Source organism: Hemiscyllium ocellatum, chromosome 18 (assembly GCF_020745735.1).
Source record: "Hemiscyllium ocellatum isolate sHemOce1 chromosome 18, sHemOce1.pat.X.cur, whole genome shotgun sequence".
Classification (NCBI taxonomy): domain Eukaryota; kingdom Metazoa; phylum Chordata; class Chondrichthyes; order Orectolobiformes; family Hemiscylliidae; genus Hemiscyllium; species Hemiscyllium ocellatum.
Genome location: NC_083418.1, coordinates 78,712,413 through 78,733,468, shown reverse-complemented (window position 1 = coordinate 78,733,468; position 21,056 = coordinate 78,712,413). Strand labels below are relative to the sequence as shown.

General features: G+C 42.8%; 2 protein-coding genes across 3 annotated transcripts in view; one reads left to right on the top strand and one right to left on the bottom strand.

Annotated features, from left to right (window-relative positions):
• The window catches only part of LOC132824511 (zinc finger protein 420-like), a 53,771-nt gene extending 38,989 nt beyond the window's left edge, over positions 1-14,782 (top strand). The window contains exons 11-12 of the mRNA XM_060839110.1: positions 1,442-2,092; positions 11,901-14,782. Of these exons, the coding sequence (XP_060695093.1) occupies positions 1,442-2,092; positions 11,901-12,115 (866 nt within the window). The 3' untranslated portion in view covers positions 12,116-14,782. The remainder of the gene's footprint in view (positions 1-1,441; positions 2,093-11,900) is intronic.
• LOC132824512 (L-lactate dehydrogenase A chain-like) overlaps positions 12,611-21,056 on the bottom strand; it is a 33,584-nt gene continuing 25,138 nt past the window's right edge. For both annotated transcript variants that reach the window (XM_060839114.1, XM_060839111.1), the window contains exon 8: positions 12,611-14,668. In XM_060839114.1, the coding sequence (XP_060695097.1) occupies positions 14,504-14,668 (165 nt within the window). In that variant the 3' untranslated portion in view covers positions 12,611-14,503. The remainder of the gene's footprint in view (positions 14,669-21,056) is intronic.

Sequence of the window (21,056 nt, the reverse complement as noted above, 5' to 3'; positions counted from 1 at the left end):
TAATGGCCCCTTGAGAAGGTGGAGTTGAGCAGGGTAGCCTTCCAATTGATGCTTCCTTCTATCTCAATCTAATTTCTTTGATTACATTTTATTTCACAGACACCCAAGATTTGTCTTTCTCGTCTGTTCAGTACTTGTGTAAGTTTACCAGTTTGTTGTGACATTGAATTAACTGACAGTGTGGCATCACCACTGTAAAAATCCCATGTTGGGGAGCTGTGTATTCACAAAAAGTAATCGTATATCTGTGATACTTTCAAGAACAGATTATATTTAAACAACAAAGTTAGCATTACAAATACATTTTGAAGGCACCTACAGGGTTGGGGGTGACCTTGCTGAAGGCATAAGATGTAAAATGAGATCCTTCACTAGGAACAAAGTTAAAGGGAGGGTAAGAATGTTTTGATCATTCTAGATTTCCTTCTTTGATCAGTTACCCACCTAATGAAGATCTGAAGGAAGGTTTGTACTTCAATTACAGATTTCCAATCCTCAGGATATTCCTGAACGTGTCACAGCCAATGAACTACGTTTGAAGTCACTTTTATCACGTGGTGCTAACGTGCAGCTTGTCTGCACTGTCTCTGGATCTTTCCGAGTCACACAGTCAGGGCTTTCCAGGCTTGGGATCACAAGCTCCACTCAGGGTCGCCATTCAGAATTCTGGGGGTTATGAACTCCAGTACAGCCAAGGTTGCAATGGAGCTAGCAGCTCCATTAAACCATGCGGCTTTGTAAAGACTGGGACTGGCCTGACTGCTTGATTTTCACTGACCTGAATCCCGTCCCAAGAACGCAACACGAAGATTGGTGCTTTTTATTGGAGTTTAAACAGCCTCCCCACCATCTCTCCCTGACCACAGTCTCTGGTCTGAGTCCTCGACACCTTGCAAGCATTAAAGTGAGGTCACAATGGGAAAATATCTGGGAATCAATGGGCTCAGTCATGAATCTGAGGCATTGGTTGAGGAATAGAGTTTGGCCAAGAGACTCTGAGGCTTCCCTGAATGGTGCAGCAGGGTCTTATCCAGCTGCCAGACAAGCCTGCCTTTGGCTTGATACCCCATTGGCAGCACTGACCATCCAGTGTTCCCTTGCTGTTGAACCGTGGATATTACTATTTTGGAAACAAATGAGTCAAAACTGAACAAATAACTCCCTTTAGGGAATACTGTGACAAACTGAAATCTTCAAATTAGCCTTAAAATTTAAACTTGCATGTCGTTTTGGCTGGGGATGATACACTCTAGCCTGTGCACAGTTCTGGAGTTTGTCTTGAACCAGCCTCTAAATTACCTTGCTGTGAAACTACAGCATCTTTATCTGTGGTGCAAGGGTCATCACTGCACTGAGGTGACTGTCATCTTGCTTTGCATTGTGTCATGTCTTATCCGGTTTCAAGCTGCATCAGAACTTTGTGTCTTTCAAATTATTATAGGGTCAATCTGCACACTTCCTGAAGTGGACCCTATTGAAGCAACGTACTGTGGAGGTGGAGGCTATCATCACTCTGAGAATTTCACACCACATCCCGACTACAACGATGGCTGTGCAGCAGCCTGTTTATTAGGTCATGCTTTGTCACTGATGCATGACTGGCCACTTAACGAGAGAAAAACTAGTGCTTCCCACGCTCCAGTGAATTGCATAAACTACAAAACTGAAAACAAAGCCACCTCTTGTGTGAGATCTTTGAGTGTTGGTAAGACATTAAAGGAGGTTGCATCGTTAAGCAATGACATTATTTCTGCCGGAAGGAATTGCTTTAAATGTGAATACTGTGGGAGGCGATTTTTGCGCAAAGCACAGTTAACAATGCACAGACGCACACACACTGGAGAAAAGCCATATGTTTGTGATGAATGTGGTAGAGGGTTTGCAGAAAAGTCCAACTTAAATGATCATCGTCGAACTCACACAGGTGAACGCCCTTATGCATGTACTTTCTGTGTCAAAACATTTCACCGTAGTACGCACCTAAAAGTACACCTTCGCCGCCACACTGGAGAGAAGCCATACAGGTGTGATGATTGCAAGAAAACATTTGTAGATTCCTCTTCCCTTCAGAAACACAGGCGATTTCCCTCAGGTAAGAGCCTCACCTAAAGCTTTTGATGAGATGACTTGCAAAATATTATACCAACAATAGAGTGCTGTGGTATTCATGGCAATCTACTGTAGCAGTTTAAGAATTGATTGAACTTGAGCATTTATCAATGAATTTCGGGATTGGTTACCATTGTGTCTGTCCAGGATCAGCAATGGGATCATTTTTGTTTACCGTTTCTTTTGATAATTGAGGTAATGATGGTGGTGGTGGGGATGGAGGAGAGGAGCAATCTGCAAGTTTCCAGGTGATTTAAAGGTGGGTGCAGCTGGGTTGGGAGAATGCTCCTTTGTTTTGAAAATAATGTTTAACTGAGTAAAGTCAAATGTTTTGCATTAAATCTCAACACTCAACAAGGAACAGAATTGAAGCCAGTGAGAAAGATGGACCTGTTTCTGGTTGGGTGTAAGTCCAATAGTGTAACCTTTCAATACAAATCTGGGTCAATATGTGCATTTGGAATAGCCTGAAACAGTCATAAAGGAACCAGCTTTCTGACCTTGGCTTTTAATCGGTTTTCTTGACTTGACAGAGATATTGTGAAGCTCATGTTGGGTGAGGCATGTCTTAATCCTGATGAATAAGGTGTCACAACTACGGAAGGCAAACTGGACAGACTGGCAAGTACTTGATCAGTCTTTGATTTTGGTTTTCAATTGGTTAGATCATATGGGATTCAAGGGGAGCTTGCCAGTTGGATACAAAATTGGCTTGAAGGTAGGCAACAGGGTGGTTGAGAGTTGCTTTTCAGACTGGAGGCCCGTGACCAGTGGTGTGTCGCGAGGATTGGTGCTAGGTCCACTACTTATCAACATTTATTGAAATAATTTGAATGTGACTGCAGGAGGGATGGTTATTTGCTGGTTACACCAAAATTGGTAGTGTAGTGGAGAGCGAAGGCGGTTATCTCAGAGTAAAACAGCACCTTGATTCGATAGGCCAACAGGCCAGGGAGTGGCACGTGAAGTTTAATTCAGATTAAAGTGAAGTGTTGAATTTTGGTAAAGCAAACCAGAGTAATACTAATACAGTTAATGGTAGGGCAGTGGGAACTGTTCCCAAACAAAGACGCCTGAGGATGCAGGAGCATAGTTGCTTGAAAATGGAGTAACAGGTAGGTAGGGTAATGAAGAAAGCATTTGGTATGCTTGCCTTCATTGGTCAGTGCATTAAATACAGCAGTTAGGATGTCATTTGTGTGGCCCTTTATTGAATACTGCATACTTCTGTAGGAAGGATGTTGTTAAACTTGCGTGGGTGAGAAAATGATTTACAAGGATGTTGCCGGGACTGGGAGCGAGAGGGAGAAGTTAAATAGGCTAGGGATTTTAGTTTCTGAAGTGTCGGAGGCTGAGGGGTGACCTTGTGGAGGTTTAATACATCAAGCGAGGCATGGATAGGGTAAACAGCCAAGGTCTTTTCCCTGGGGTGGGGGCGTCCAAAGCTAGAGGGTATAGGTTTAAGGTGAGAAGGGAAAGATTTAAAAAGGACCTGAGGTGTATCTTTTTCACGCAGAGTATGGTTGTGTATGGAACAAGCTGCCAGAGGAAGTGGAGGAGGCTAGTGCAATTACAACATTTAAAAGACATCTGGATGGGTTTATGAATAGGGTTCAAAAGGATGTGGGCCAAGTGGAACTAGGTCAGATTGGGATGTGTGTTCAGCGCAGATGAGTTGGACCAAGGGTCTGTTTTCGTGTGGTATGACTATGACTCTATAAGTACAGAGCTAGAGTTCTGTATTGATCTATGGAATTTACTGCCACAAAAGGCTGGGTGGCCAGGTCATTGTGTATATTTAAGGTGGAGATAGATAGGTTCTTGATTGTAAGGGGGATCAAGAGTTACAGGGGGAAAGCAGGAGAATGGGTTGAGAGATTTATCAGCCATCATTGAATGGCGGAGCCATTTTTTTTGTAAATATATTTATTAGCAATTTTTTTAACTTTACAAACATATAAAATTATTTAAAAAGACAATCACAATAAAAAGAAAAAAAACACAAATTACAATACAACTACTATCTACTAACTAGTAACCTACTCTATAATACAAAGCAAACCCTAACACTGTGCAAAGCAACATCAAAAAAAAGAAAGAAAAGCAAAAGAAAACCAAAAAAAATACAAAATACAGAACAGCTATGCTCAGCGCAAGGCCCCCAAACAAAGGAACAGGAGCATTGTATACATACCCGTATTAACTCGGGAGACCCCCTCCAGGGCCCAGGGCTCGACATACCTAACCATCCTGGTTAAACAAATGCTCTAGTTAAGATAACTGACAAATCTATATCCAAATAACTCAAGTAGGGCTGCTGTGTCTTATCAAAATTGTCTTTTGTTTGGTGTACCATGTTTGTAAAAAAGTACAAGGGAATGTGCTCCATAATTAATGTCTGCCGTCCCAGCAAGCCTGGCGGGTTCTCAGATACCCAGTTCATCAGAATATTCTTCCCCGCACAATACGCAAGAATATTGAATAGTTTCTTCCCATACCCGTCTAAAGATGGTAAATTCGGTAGACCTAAGAGGAGAGATATCGGGTCTACTTTGACTTCAATCCTCTATACCCTCCCTATATCGCCCTTCAATGCCGCCCCAATACACAGGGAGCCTGTGTTATGTCCAGAAGCAATGGGTAAGAGTACCGACACTTATTTTACATTTGGGGCACATTGAAGATGCCCCTTTTTTAAACTTCACCAGACGTTCTGGTGCCAGATGAACCCTGTGCAGAACTTTTAACTGCGTAGCGCATGTCCTATTACAAATTGAGATCTTTCGAGCATTCTCCCATATGTTCTCCCGTGTTTCAGAAGAGATCTCACTCTCAGCTCTTGCTCCCAGACCTCACATAACCGGTTAATATCCTGCCAGGCCCTGCCACACTAGCAGGCGATAGAGGGCACTAACCGAAAGGGTGTTTGTGGAACGTAGCAGCAGCCTCTCTGTATCGGGCTGATAGGGCTTCGTGAGAAATGTAATCTTCTTCTGGATGAAATCCCTAACCTGAAAAAAACGGAAAAGGTCTCTGCTGGGCAACCCGTATTTGCGGCTCAGTTGCTCAAAAGACATCGTAACCTCCCCCTCAAACAAGTCTCCCAAACTAGAAACTCCTCTCGCTGCCATAGTTTGAACCCCAAGTCCATCACCCCTGGTCGGAACCCTGGCATGCTGACTGTAGGTGTAAGTGGCGAAGTCTTGGATAAACAACCCTCACTCTGACACATCGCCCTCCATGTCTTGACTGTACCAATGACAATGGGGTTCCAGCAGTGGTCCATAACTGTCCTCATCTTATCCATGAGCAACAGGTTAATAAGAGGGCACTTTGCTTGGGAGGCCTCAATATCCAGCCATATTGAGTTTGGATCGTTACCTCCCAATCACAGACAAAGGACAGCAGGGAACTCAACTGATACCTTCTGATGTCTGGGAAATCAACTCCTCCCCCTCCTTGAGGCAACTGCAATTGAATAAGTTTGATGAGGGGCCGCCCACAATGCCAGACGAAGGAACCAAACCACCACATAAGCTTCCGCAGAGTTGACCTGGGAAACTGTATAGGGAGCATACGCATGGGATAAAGCAAACGAGGAAGAACATTCACCTTAATGAGAGACATTCGGCCCAGCCATGAAATTGGAAGAGCCTCCCATCTCTGGAGATCTCGCCTAATATTGTCGAGCAAGTGAGCAAAGTTAGTCTGAAATAACAGATCAAACTTGGGGGTAATAAAAATGCCTAGGTATCGGAACCCTGCCCGTGACCACTTAAAAGGGAACTTAGGGCCACCTTCAACTTCTGACACATCCTTGAGGTTCCCCCAAAGGCAGAGCCTCCGATTCTGCAAAGTTAATCTTATTTCCTGAAATAGCCCCAAATGAATTGATACATTGTGTCAAATGGGGTACGGAGGTGATCGGGTTCGATAAAAACAGAAGGACATCATCCGCCTACAGTGTAATCTTGTGTGACCTCGATCCCACTTCCGGAGCGGCTATGTGGGCGTTCTGACGAATAGCCTCTGCCAGCAGCTCTATCACCAACATAAACAACAACGGTGAGAGGGGGCAGCCTTACCGACTACCCCGACCAATCATAAAATTCCCAGACTTCACCCCGTTGATGATGACCGCGGCCAGAGGGTGGTGAGATAAAACCTCCACCCACCTGGCAAAGACCCCGCTCAACCCAAACTGTTCTAAGACATAAAAAAAATACGGTCATTGCACCTGGTCAAATGTTTTCTCTACATCTAAGGAAATCACCAACCCCTGAATCGATCATTGCTGACAAACTTGGACCACATTCAGCAACCTTCTAATATTATTAGAGGACTTATGGCCCCTTATAAAGCCGGTCTGGTCCTCTTTAATAATATGGGACAACACCCTTTCCAATCTCAGCACCAGGATCTTGAATTCAGAATTTAATAGAGATGGGCCTGTACGAGGCACAATCCTCAGGAACTTCCTCCTTCTTAAGAATTAAGGAAATATTAGCTTCTCTCAAAAATGGTGGTAGGCAGTCATGCATATAGGAGTGATTGTGCATCTCCAACATCAGCCCTGACAGAATTCCTATAAACTCCTTATAAAACTCACCCGGGAGACCATCAGGGCCAGGCGCTTTCCCACTCTGAAGTTGCTTAGTTGCCTCCTGTATTTCCTGAACTGTCAAGGGGGCATTAAGGGGAGAGAGGCCTGTTCCAAGGTTACCCCTGGGAGGTCCATTTTCTTAAAAAAGTCTCCATTTTAGCCTTCCTGTCTTCGCAACCTTCAGACCGATACAATTCAGAGTAAAAGTTCCGAAAACCTCATTAATCTTTTTAGCATCATATGTAAGGACCCTGGCACTGTCTCTGATTGCAGTTCAGAAGAGTGAGCAGTGACTCAGTTAAAGTGTATAAGATCCTGAATGGTCTTTAGAAAGTTGATGTGAAAATGATGTTTTCTTGTTGTGGGTCTGTCCAGAACTAAAGATACTTCTATAATTAGTTGTTCACCTTTTGAGGATATGTTTTATTGTGAGAGCCTCATAAGGTGATGGAGGCAGGGTGGTGGAGGCAGGGCGATGGAGGCAGGGCGGTGGAGGCAGGGCGGTGGAGGCAGGGCGGTGGAGGCAGGGCGATGGAGGCAGGGCGATGGAGGCAGGGCGATGGAGGCAGGGCGATGGAGGCAGGGCGGTGGAGGCAGGGCGGTGGAGGCAGGGCGGTGGAGGCAGGGCGATGGAGGCAGGGCGGTGGAGGCAGGGTGGTGGAATATTCTTAAGGCAGGAACAACTTGATTTCATTGCATCAAAAAAAAACTAAGCTTATTGGGAATGTGGAATTTGAAACACAAACAGATCAGCCGTGATCTTATTGAATGTAGAACAGGCTCAAGAGGCTGAAATGTTTAGTTCTGTTCCTATTTAATTTGACAGCAGCTTGTAAACCCCTGACGTCTGCTGTCTAGAAAGACAAGGTCAGCAGATATATGGGAACTCCACTATCTGCAAGTCCCCCTTCCAACCAATTACCAGCTTGTCTTGGAAATATATCACTGTTCCTTCAGTGTTGCTGTGTCCAAATCCTCTCTGCAATGTGGGTCTCCTTCCAGCTTTAGGTGGATCAGGAAAGCAGCTCTGTGCCACTTGTTCAGAGAGCAGTTAGAGATGGGTATCGCTGACCTAGCTATGACACCCATTTTCCATGAATTATTTTTGTGTTTAAAAGCTCATCTTTCAAAGGGCCACCACAGACTTCAGCAGTGAACGTTCGACAGCAAAGATCACTGAGAGTCAATCGAAAAATCCGTGTACCAAGCAGATGTCAGCACAGTGAGATCTGAACTGGGTATCAGCAAAACAAGTGCAAAGGAATGTTCCTTCAGTAGTCGCATCCTTTAAATTCAATGGGAAGATTGCCAAATGAACATAATGTTCTTCTCGCAGTCGGCTCGACAAAGGTTGAGGCAAACGAGGTATCAACTTGAATACACAGGGCACTGTCTAGACGCCCAAAAGTATCGCTTCCCCACCCCTCTCCCTCCTCGCAACCTCCTCAATTTTCAAACAGCCAATATTCCAGGGATGATGATGAAAACAGAATCACAGAAGTGACAACACAGGAGGCCATTCAGCCCATTTTATCTGTTAAAAATCACATGACACCAGGTTATAGTCCAACAGGTTTATTTGGAGTACAAGCTTTTGGAGCAATGCTCCTTCATCAGGGAGCTGCTGGGATAGGATCATAGGACACAGAATTCATAGCAAAAGACCATAGTGTCATACACTGATGGAATATATTGAATAAACCGAGGTTGCTGTTAAGTCTTTCATCTTTTAGAATAGGCTGCAGGTTTTGATTTATTGGTATGTAAATCCCAGAACTTCTTTCAAGTCACATCCCAAGATATTTAAGGTTTTATAAAAATAAAAGTGACATTTCAGCTCAGGTCTATTAAGCACACACAAACACTCTCTCACACACATTTTTTTCTCTCTCTCTCACACACACACTCACACACACACACAGACGCGCGCTCTCTCTATCTCTCCCTCCCCCCAACTCTCCCTCTCCCTCCCTGACATGCACACACCCACATACAAGTCTATGGGGGGAATTTTCATTTGCAGATACATTCTATTTTGTCCAAAAAGCAGGCGACCTGGAGGCAGTCAATATATTTTATAATCCATGTGACATTTTATAAAGTCCTACTTTGGAAATAGAACCAGTCTGACTCATGATTGGGATGCATACAGACTCTAACCTCACACCTTGAATGCATTGTCTGAACTGAGATGTCACTTCTTTTATGAAAGTTTAAGTTATCTCAGGAATGTGACTTGAAAAAAGTTCCAGGATTTACATATTAATGAATCGAAACCTGCAACCCATTCTAAAAGATGAAAGACTTGACAGCAACCTCGATTTATTCAATATATTCCATCAGTCTATGACATTATGGTCTTTTGCTATAAATTCGGTGTCCTTTGATCCTATTCCACTAGCTACCTGATGAAGAAGCAGTGCTCTGAGAGCTAGTGCTTCCGAATAAACCTGTTGATCTATAACCTGGTGTTGTGTGATTTTTAACTTTGACCACCCCAGTCCAACACTGGCACATCCACATCATTATATCTGTGCTCCTCTCCAAAAGTGCCATTTCCTTAGTGTCACTCCCCCACCTTCTCCCTGTAATCCTGCACCTACTTCCTTTTCCGAAAATAATCAGATCCTTTTTAAGTGTTTTCTTTTGCTAATAACTTTTAAACCTAAAAATCACACAACACCAGGTTATAGTCCCACGGGTTTAATTGGAAGCACACTAGTTTTCGGAGCGATGCTCCTTCATCAGGTGATAGTGACTATCACCTGATGAAGGAGCGTCGCTCCGAAAGCTAGTGTGCTTCCAGTTAAACCTGTTGGACTATAACCTGGTGTTGTGTGATTTTTAACTTTGTACACCCCAGTCCAACACCGGCATCTCCAAATCATAACTTTTAAACCAGCAGCCTCTTGTATTCAGTTCTCGACTATTTGGATCAGTCTCTCCCTATGGACTCTGTCCATACTGTGGAAAGCAATCCCAGCTTCCTCAGTCTAACTGCACGACTAAGCTCCACATGCCTGGAATCATTTACAAACATCACTTTAACACCCAGTTAAAAGACTCCCTTGTCATTCCGGAAGCTCAGCACAATTCTCCAGTTAAGTCTGATCTAGAGTTCCACACACATTTAACATCATCTCCTTGCATTTGCACCCTGCGACTCTATTAATATACCCAGGATGCTGGGTCCAAATCCTGGAATTCCCTCCCTAAGGACATTGTTGGTCAACCTACAATATGTGGACTGCAGTGGTTCAAGAAGGCAGCTCACCACCAACTTCTCAAGGGACAAGGGCAAGAAATGCTGACCAGCCAATGACTCACATCCTACAAGTGAATATAAAAGCAGATGCTTTATTAATTGCAGTCTCCAGCTGTTCTACCACCTTCAGTGCACTTTTCAAAGACAGTTTTAAACTTGGCATCGTTGACATTAATGTCAAAAAGTATGGTGCTGGAAAAGCAGGTCAGGCAGCATCCGAGGAACAGAAGAGGCGATGTTTCAAGCATAAGCTCTTTATCAGGAAGATGGCTGACATTAATACGGAGTAGCTTGTTCCCAGTTATCAAAATATCAACAACTTGACCGGCAAACTTTGAGAACTAATATCTTCATGATGAGGTAGAGCAGTAACAGAGAAGAAGCAAATCCCACTCTCTGGATCCCACTATTACATGGGGCAGGGCAGCTGGCCCTGTCTGCTCAAGGATCCACCTGTTCAGTCGCATGAAGACCACACAGAAACTCTCAACTCTGCATGAACATCAAACTTAAACTGACGCACATCTGTGACGATCCGAATCCCAACTGTGAACGATGTTATTCGTTCTCCAAAATGCTGATTACTGTGTTTTGCAGTAATACTGGGCTTTCAGTGCATCTTGGGCTGTGGCACAAAACTGCTGCCACTGGATTGCCCACTTCATTACATGAAGTATCTGGTATTTAATTCCATAAACTGCAGTAGAACTGAATACTGGATGTTACATGTACCATCCATTTAATGCCACCCTCATCCAAATACATTTTAATAAAGGAAAATCAACTCTGGAAATGGAGACACCAGGCAAACAAAAATGGAAAATGTAATTCTATCGAGGGTATATTTTCAGAAACATGAACGGTTAATTTCTACTTATCTGCTTTAGAGCTAACTGTGTATTTGCAAAAAGAGCCCAGGAGGGATCAGGCATCAGTAGGACTGGTGTATAGTTTTAATAGAAAAGTGGAATGCACAGGTACAGGTTCTTCTGCTACAACGAATGTTCACACATATTCGCTATAACACAACTGACGAATTGGGGACACTGCTCTAAAGCATAAAGTTTTAAAGCTTCCATTGGTTATATTGCCAATGGGGCTGCTATTACAAGGTTTTATTGTAACACAGGATTGCACAAGAATGGAACTGTCGCAGTAAAGCAGAACTGACTGTAATTGTCTGTGGCCTCCCCTCTATCCCCATGATGTGCACCCTCGTGACATCCCTGATTTCAGTTCTATCTGTGAATATGCTGCTGCTGCTGAAGATCAAAGAGCATGTTACATGTATGCACCATTACACAAGTGAGGGTGAAATAGGAGGATTCTTTTTGTCCTGTCAGAAAATTAGGATGTAACATTTCGGCATAGCATGCATTCGAGAAGTATACCGAAGAAGCTGAATAAAAATGCATTCTTTGTCACAACCACTTGGTAGTATAGAACGTGAGTATAACTAACAGAAGGAGATGTGTTGTTGAAGCTCTACTAAATCAGCTCCTCCTTTGAGTGCAGCATAAAATTGTTCTGACGACAGGTCACCAGACTCATTAACTCTGCTTCTCTCTTACAGATGCTTCCAGACCTGCTAAGTTTCCCCAGCACTTTGTTTTTCTTCTTGAGCATGAATTGTTGTTCCCCTCAAGATTTGGCATTCTTGCAAATCTGTCTTGAGAAATGCAAGACAGAAAGCTCCGCAGTGTGTAACTTCTTTTCAGCCATCCTCAGGTTTTTATTGTGTGAGCCACTTTTTGTTAACTCCGACATTCTTGGCCACTAATAAGCAGTGAGTCTCTCTCTCTCAAACGTCAGGTAAATTAACTGCAGCTTTTCAGAAGCTTTGGAATTAATGGACACCACCCTAGAAGTTCTGAAATGGAAACGGAGTTGCAATGTTTTATGAATTGTTTCTTTTTTCCTTAGATTTGTGCAGCTCCCTCTGCAAGCAAAACCCCAAAAAGAACACGTGTGACACAGACATTTTACTCAACTGTAACTCTGCTTATACCTCGGATTTCAGTCGTCCTGCAGGAAAGCCAGTTACTGGTGTGAGCAATGGAGAGAAATTGGATTACACATTGATATCAGAGAGTGGGAGATATGTAAAGAACAGTCCTGATGCACTACTTGATGAGTAATTACTTATTCCTAAAACTGAAGTGGAGAAGAAACATACACATTCCAAACATACAGTAAGCTATTTGCACTACGTATATAGCTCACCTTTTTAAAGTGGAACATCCCTTAAGACTCTGCAGTCAGATACAAGAAAATGTAACAGCAATGAACATTGTTCTTCATCCACAAACAAGTGACCTTACATCTGCACTTCCCGACAAGTGGACTGACTCCACCTGCAAAAATCCTCCCACGAATAAGGGACTTGATTGTGAAATAATATCCTTCGATGATGGGCATTTATATTGTAAACCAGATCCCCAGTACAACAGAAGCAAAACCAGCATTGCAAACATCATTCCAGAGTTCCTTCACTTCCCCTGACTTTATAATGACTGGCAATAATTCAGAAGCCATTGCTTTGAATGAAGAGATGCGTTCCATGTAAAATTTTATTTAAAACTTAGTAACATTGTAAAACAGCTTTTTACTTACTACAGATAATAGATGAAGATTAACCAAAGAAAGATGCACACTACTGAATCACAATCTATCACGTGAAAACAGAAGAAATATCTTAGTATGGAATTTCTTCAGTAACTTTACAGGAAATGTACTGAGAGTCAAACACCAAGACTGATTTAATGGGTGAAATTTTAATTCATTCAAAATCCATCCACTTGCACAGAATTAGAATCAGGTCCCACATGGCAATAGATAACACAATGTTTTAGAAATGACTGTGTCCCAGATATGCACTGTCTTATATTCACAGATTTTGCTTTTTTTTAAAAGAAAGGCTGGCTTTCACAATTCCAGAATAAAAGAGGATATTGAATGTTCCTTCCTTTTGTTTCAGTTTAGGTAATACCTTTGCCCGTTCTAAATGCTGGAAATATAAATGTTGTTTCAAGTCAACAACAGGATTAGGATAACTAAATAAATCAAATCAAAGTAGAAATTATAATTCGTAAAAGTAAGCAATTTATTAACCAAAGGGCAGTCTGCAATAGAATGTTTGAAGCAATGAGGCAAATTTTCCTATTCCTTAAATTAACATCCAAACTGGGAGTTACGATTAGAGAAATATTGGTCGAGGAAGACTACACTGTCACATTCCTTCTCTTTCCCAGAAATTTTAAAAAGCAGTTTTAAAAAGTGTGCTTTCTGAACAAGGATATGCTGTTTGATTTTTTCGGATTCCGTATACCGAAGCAACCCAGCAGCCTCAGAAATCTGAACCATTGGTGCTTGAGGCCACCTTTTTCCCGAATGCTGCCGAAGTGCAGCAAGTCTGTTAGTGTCAGCAGAAAGCTGGGGTGGAAACCTAGACAGGAATGCATATGGGGGAGTGGGAACTTTAAATGCTGGAACCTCCAATTAAAAACTGAAAATATGGAAGAATTAACGCGAAATATTTAACCTGTGGTTATCACAGTTGTTGAGGGGCCAGCTATGTATTTCCAGCTTTTTATTTTCACTGTAAATTTGCGATAATTGGTGCCAATTTTCCCTCCACATTGTTGCTTAGGCAGCAATTGAAAAACCTCAATTTTGTAGCAAAAATCAGTTGGTTTAGTCACTGGCTGAAAGCATGACATTTAGAATAAGTTGGCTAAATTCCTGACACAATATTCAGCAATCATATGTGGACTTGAAATGTACCCTGCACAGCTTCCATGGACTCAATGAGGAAAATCTTATTATCACTTCCGATTCAGTGCAAATATAATGCTGCTGCATTGTGCTTATAAACAAGAACAATACGTCCCAAAGGTCAGTCTGTGTTACTACACAGAGATTCAATCGCATTAGTAAAACTGGTACATTTAGACAATGGAGGTCATTTGGCCAAGTTGACAGTTTGGTGTTAAGACCTCCATTTTAAAGCATCCTTTAATTTTTACATTGAGGCTGATTGCAGACAGGGTGCAGTGGAGCTTAAATGTTAAAACACTCGCACCTAGTCATATATCACTGCATTTACTGGAGTAATATTAATGTTCTAGTTATTCAAGTCTGGTACACTCCTTTATAAAGTGTTATTACTTTTTAAGATATGGGATTCGATTTGGACACTACTGTTTTCAGGATATCCTTATCATTTGTTAATCGTTAACCCTCCGAGGCTGCTGTATTTCTTAACTGTAATATGGATAGCAAATTGGAGCTCGCTGTTAAGGTAGCATGCTTGTGATTTGGTTTCTGATTTATTGCATTAGTTATTGGGTTTCATATTACGCTAATCCGCAATATCTAAAATACATTCTAATTTCTGCACGACTTGTACACTGCAAACAACTTGACTAAGATTCACAATGAATATACACTTTACATAATGTGACACCGATAAGTGATGGTGCACTGATTTTCCATCACTGAGTGGGCTCTCGTACTTAGCATTTTGTTCACAATGCGATTTCCCGCTGGATCTTCAAAAGATTTTCCACGCTGTTTTTCAGTTTTGTTTCTTCTTTCTCCTTGAGCCGTTGTCTCAAGATTCCACATACTCCCGTTATTCCCAAGACACAGGGGAGACTGAGAAAGACATCGTTTGTGATATTGTGCTCATCCTGGTGTAGTAGAACAAATGTTACAGCTGTTACTGTTCAGGTATCGATTTTTATTTTTTTATACACACACTAAATGTTTCATTTTATTTGATGTTAGAACTGATTCAAATGATTACTGGTTAAATAAATTTGCAAATGAGCAGAAAACAGAACAACGTTCAGAGATGTGATCATTCCAATAGGAAAGATTGTCACGAAATTATCAACTGCTCTGCACATTATGACCACAAGAGGGAACCAGTGTTTTCCTCAGACGAGCTGCAATCTTCAAGTTGGGTTCGAAGCCGAGCCATGCAGGAGATCACAGACACTAGCGGAGGAGATGGTGTGCATGATTTCCACTACAAATTAACAGGTAAATCCACAAAACTCTTGTGTAACCAACATAAGAGATGACTCATATAGTATTTTCAAGACCATAGGAAGTCTCAAAATGCACTCAAGCCAATGTTGAAGTCACTCTTGTAAAGTAGGGAGTTTCACACTCTATTTGCACAGAGTGGACTCCGCAAACAGCACTGTCATCATGACCACAATCTGTTCCTGGGACGTTGACTGGGGCCACAGAATAACTCCCTCACTCTCTCTGGGATGTCCACCTGAGCAGGTAGATCAATCCTCAGTCTAAAGTCTCCTCTGAAGGATGGCATCACTGACAGTGCAGCACTCCCTCAGAATTGAACTGGAGGTCTGCCAGCCTGGCTTTCTGTGCTCGATCCCTGGAGTGGGACTGAGCAACACAGCTTTGTGACCCAGGGGAGCAGCTGTTCCCAGCCCAGCAGGTTTCAGTTTCATACTGCAATCTATACCCAGCTGTCCAGCAGTTACTGATAGAGTGCAGTTAAGTATCAGAGGGGAGTTTAAAAAGTCAGTGCCTTCCAGAGTCCAACATTTGACCCACATGTGCAGGCGGTCAAAGTACCAATAGGTACTTGCTATGAGGAGAGAGGAAGATGAATAATGGTGATGTGACAAAAAAGGTGCATTTTAAAACCTCCAGATTTGGATAGAAATGAAGATGAAGATCCTACAAAAGAATGGCAATCTATTGCTGTGGTAATGACAAGTAAAATATAAGCTACTGTTGTTGATTCTGCAGGAACAGGCTAGACTATTCAGCATCTCTCGCCTATTCTATCATTCCTTTAGACCACAGCTGATCTGTAACTTGACTCCTACTTTTATTCAATATCCATAAACAAAAGAAATCTATTGATCTCAGAGGTGAAAGTTCCAACTAGTCCAGCCTCCACCGTGGTTTGGTGGTGGGCTTTCTATTCCCCTTTGATAAAATGCTTCCTGATTTCTGGTTTACCTTGGGCTCTAATCCAGTATTGCACATTGGGGCACTGCTCTGGGGTATCTCATGAAGTGGGTGTCTGTACACGATCCCCACGCTAACTGGCTTCTTATCTCTAAAGGAACGCTCTTTAAATCCTTAAGAACTGGGTAATCCAAGATGGAGGACAGGAAAACTTTCTGGCTGGAAGAGCTGCTCCTTTTTTGAGGTATTTTAGGGGCTGGAGGTGATTTCCTCGAATTCCAGGAGCAGCAATTACTGTTTTAAATACCATTGCATTGTTTTGGAAGTTTGGGAAAAAAAAGTCAAAACAACAGCAGTTTTAAAAGGGAGAAGAGCAGACAAAGGAAGCACATGGAGAGGACAGTGAGGAGAGAGAGAGAGAGAAGCTACACAGTTACCGCCTTTGCTGTTTTTGAATTCATGTGTCGCTGGACATCAGAGTGTATCTGGGAAAATTAACAAAGTGAATTTCACAACTAATCTTGGAGGAACCAGTTTGGGTGAAGTTCACAGCACAGAATCAGATAAGTTAATTGTTGTTTTAAGTCTGTCCAAGAGAAAGGCTGTATTAGTGAGTACAGTGGGTTCCTTCTTGATTATATGTTTTTGGAGATAAGTCTCTTGATTAAACTTAAAATATAAGCCATAGCTATTAATTTAACCTGGTGCAGTGTTTGTAGAGGAATAAGACGGTGTTATTTTCTGGGTCTGTAGATTGTGAAGGAGTAAAAATGGCCTTTGCAGTGATATGTACTTCTTGTCAGATGTGGGAGTTTAAAGAGAGTTTAAGGGTTACTGCGAATTATATCTGCCATAAGTGCTGTTGGATGCGAATCTTATCAGATCGAGTGGATCGGTTGGAGAGACAGATAGAAGCGATGAGGAATTTGCAACAGCAACAGTATGTGATGGATGGCAGTTATAGGAAGGGGGGAAAGTCTCAGAAACAGTCACATAGATGGGTTAACTCCAGAAAGGATAAGCGAGGTAGGCACCTAGGGCAGGAGTCTTTTATGGATGTACCCATTTCAAACAGGTATACTGTTTTGGAAAATGTAGGGGGTGATGGATTCTCAGGGGAACATAGCACAAACAGCCAAGTTTATGGTATCGAGACTGGCTCTAATGCAATGAGGGGTACATCGGCTTCCAAGAGATCAATTGTGTTAGGGGATTCTGTAGTCCAAGGTACAGACAGACGTTTCTGTGGCCAGCAGATAAAAAGCAAAATGGTATGTTGTTTCCCTGGTGCCAGGATCAAGGATGTCTCAGAGAGGGTGCAGAATGTTCTCACAGGGGAGAGGGGCCAGCAGGAGGTCATTGGCCACATTGAAACCAATGACATTGGAAGGGAAAAGGTTGAGATTCTGAAGGGAGATTACAGAGAGTTAGGTAGAATTTTAAAAAGGAGGTCCTCAAGGGTAGTAATATCTAGATTACTCCCAGTGCTACGAACTAGTGAGGGCAGGAATAGGAGGATAGAGCAGATGAATGCATGGCTGAGGAGCTGGTGTATGGGAGAAGGATTCACATTTTTGGATCATTGGAATCTCTTTTGGGGGTAGAAGTGACATGTACAAGAAGGACAGATTGTACCTAAATTGGAAGGGGACTAATATACTGGCAGGGAAATTTGCTACAACAGCTTGGGAGGATTTAAACTAGTAAGGTGGGGGGGTGGGACCCAGGAAGATAGTGAGGAAAGAGATCAATCTGAGACGGGTACAGCTGAGAACAGAAGTAAGTCAAACAGTCAGGGCAGGCAGGGACAAGGTAGGACTGATAAATTAAACTGCATTTATTTCAATGCAAGGGGCCGAACAGGGAAGGCAGATGAACTCAGGGCATGGTTAGGAACATGGGACTGGGATATCATAGCAATTACAGGAACATGTCTCAGGGATGAGCAGGACTGGCAGCTTAATGTTCCAGGATACAAATGCTACAGGAAGGATAGAAAGGGAGGCAGGAGAGGAGGGGGAGTGGCATTTTTGATAAGGGATAGCATTACAGCTGTGCTGAGGGAGGACATTCCCGGAAATACATCCAGGGAAGTTGTTTGGGTGGAACTAAGAAATAAGAAAGGGATGATCACCTTATTGGGATTGTATTATGGACCCCTTAATAGTCAGGGGAAAATTGAGAAACAAACTTGTAAGGAGATCTCAGCTATCTATAAGAATAATAGGGTAGTTATGGTCGGGAATTTTAACTTTCCAAACATTGACTGGGACTGCCATAGTGTGAAAGGTTTAGATGGTGAGGAATTTCCGAAGTGCATACAAGACAATTTTCTGATTCAGTATGTGGATGTATCTACGAGAGAAGGTGTAAAACATGACCTACTCTTGGGAAGTAAGGCAGGGCAGGTGACTGAGGTGTCAGTGGGGGAGCACTTTGGGGCCAGTGACAAAATATTTTTGTTCTAAAATAATGATGGAAAAGGATAGACCAGATCTAAAAGTTGATTTTCGAAATTGGAGGAAGGCTAATTTTGATGGTATTAGGCAAGAACTTTTGAAAGCTTATTGGAGGCAGATGTTCACAGGTAAAGGGACGGCTGGAAAATAGGAAGCCTTCAGAAATGAGATAACAACAAGAATCCAGAGAAAGTATATTCCTGTCAGGGTGAAAGGGAAGGCTGGTAGGTATAGGGAATGCTGGATGACTAAAGAAATTGAGGGCTTGGTTAAGAAAAAGAAGGAAGCATATGTCAGGTACAGACAGGATAGATCGAGTGAATCCTTAGAAGAGTATAAAGGCAGTAGGAGTATACTTAAGAGGGAAATCAAGAGGGCAAAAAGGGGACATGAGATAGCTTTGGCCAATAGAATTAAAGGAGAATCCAAAGGGTTTTTACAAATACATTAAAGGACAAAAGAGTAACTAGGGACAGAATAGGGCCCCTCAAAGATCAGCAAGGCAGCCTTTATGTGGAGCCACAGAAAATGGGAGAGATACTAAATGAATATTTTGCATCAGTATTTACTGTGGAAAAGGATATGGAAGATATAGACTGTAGGGAAATAGATGGTGACATCTTGCAAAATGTCCAGATTACAGAGGAGGAAGTGCTGGATGTCTTGAAACGGTTAAAGGTGGATATATCCCCAGGACCTAATCAGGTGTACCCGAGAACTCTGTGGGAAGCTAGAGAAATGATTGCTGGGCCTGTTGCTGAGATATTTGTGTCATCGATAGTCACAGGTGAGGTGCCGGAAGACTGGAGGTTGGCAAACGTGGTGCCACTGTTTAAGAAGGGTGGTAAGGACAAGCCAGGGAACGATAGACCAGTGAGTCTGACCTCGGTGGTGGGCAAGTTGTTGGAGGGAATCCTGAGGGACAGGATTTACATGTATTTGGAAAGACAAGGACTGATTAGGGATAGTCAACGTGACTTTGTGCATGGGAAATCATGTCTCACTAACTGAGTTTTTTGAAGTAACAAAGAAGATTGATGAGGACAGAGCAGTAGATGTGATCTATATGGACTTCAGTAAGGCGTTTGACAAGGTTCCCCATGGGAGACTGGTTAGCAAGGTTAGATCTAATCGAATATAGGGAGAACTAGTCATTTGGATACAGAACTGGCTCAAAGATAGAAGACAGAGGGTGGTGGTGGAGGGTTGTTTTTCAGACTGGAGGCCTGTGACCAGTGGAGTGCCACAAGGATCGATGCTGAGTTCTCTACTTTTTGTCATTTACATAAATGATTTGGATGCGAGCATATGAGGTACAGTTAGTAAGTTTGCAGATGACACCAAAATTGGAGGTGTAGTGGACAGCGAAGAGGGTTACATCAGATTACAACAGGATCTGGACCAGTTGGGCCAATGGGCTGAGAAGTGGCAGATGGAGTTTAATTCACATAAATGCGAGGTGCTGCATTTTGGGAAAGCAAATCTTAGCAGGACTTATACACTTAATGGTAAGGTCCTAGAGAGTGTTACTGAACAAAGAGACCTTGGAGTGCAGGTTCATAGCTCCTTGAAAGTGGAGTCACAGGTAGATAGGATAGTGAAGAAGGCGCTAGGTATGCTTTCTTTTATTGGTCAGAGTATTGAGTACAGGAGTTGGGAGGTCATGTTGCGGCTGTACAGGACATTAGTTAGGCCACTGTTGGAATATTGCGTGCAATTCTGGTCTCCTTCCTATCGGAAAGATGTTGTGAAACTTGAAAGGGTTCAGAAAAGATTTACAAGGATGTTGCCAGGGTTGGAGGATTTGAGCTACAGGGAGAGGCTGAACAGGCTGGGGCTGTTTTCCCTGGAGCATCGGAGGCTGAGGGGTGACCTTATATAGGTTTACAAAATTATGAGGGGCATGGATAGGATAAACAGACAAAGTCTTTTTCCCTGGGGTTGGGGAGTCCAAAACTAGAGGGCATAGGTTTAGGGTGAGAGGGGAAAGATATAAAAGAGACCTCCGGGGCAACTTTTTCGCACAGAGGGTGGTGTGTGTATGGAATGAGCTGCCAGAGGATGTGGTGGAGGCTGGTACAATTGCAACATTTAAGAGGCATTTGGATGGGTATATGAATAGGAAGGGTTTGGAGGGATATGGGCCGGGTGCTGGCAGGTGGGACTAGTTTGGGGTTGGGATATCTGGTCGGCATGGACGGGTTGGACCGAAGGGTCTGTTTCCATGCTGTACATCTCTATGACTCTATAACTATAAATTTCCATTATTGAGATCTGTACATTGTAGGTTATGCTCCCGTGAGGAGGTTGAACAATTCATCAACTTCACCAACACATTCCACCCTGACCTTAAATTTACCTGGACCATCTCTGACACCTCCCTCCTCTCCATCTCCATTAATGACGACCGACTTGACACTGACATTTTTTACAAACCCACCGACTCCCACAGCTACCTGGATTACACCTCTTCCCACCCTACCTCTTGCAAAAATGCCATCCCGTATTCCCAATTCCTCTGCCTCCACTGTATCTGCTCCCAGGAGGACCAGTTCCACCATAGAACACACCAGATGGCCTCCTTCAGAGACCGCAACTTCCCTTCCCACGTGGTTAAAGATGCCCTCCAATGCATCTCGTCCACATCCCGCACCTCTGCCCTCAG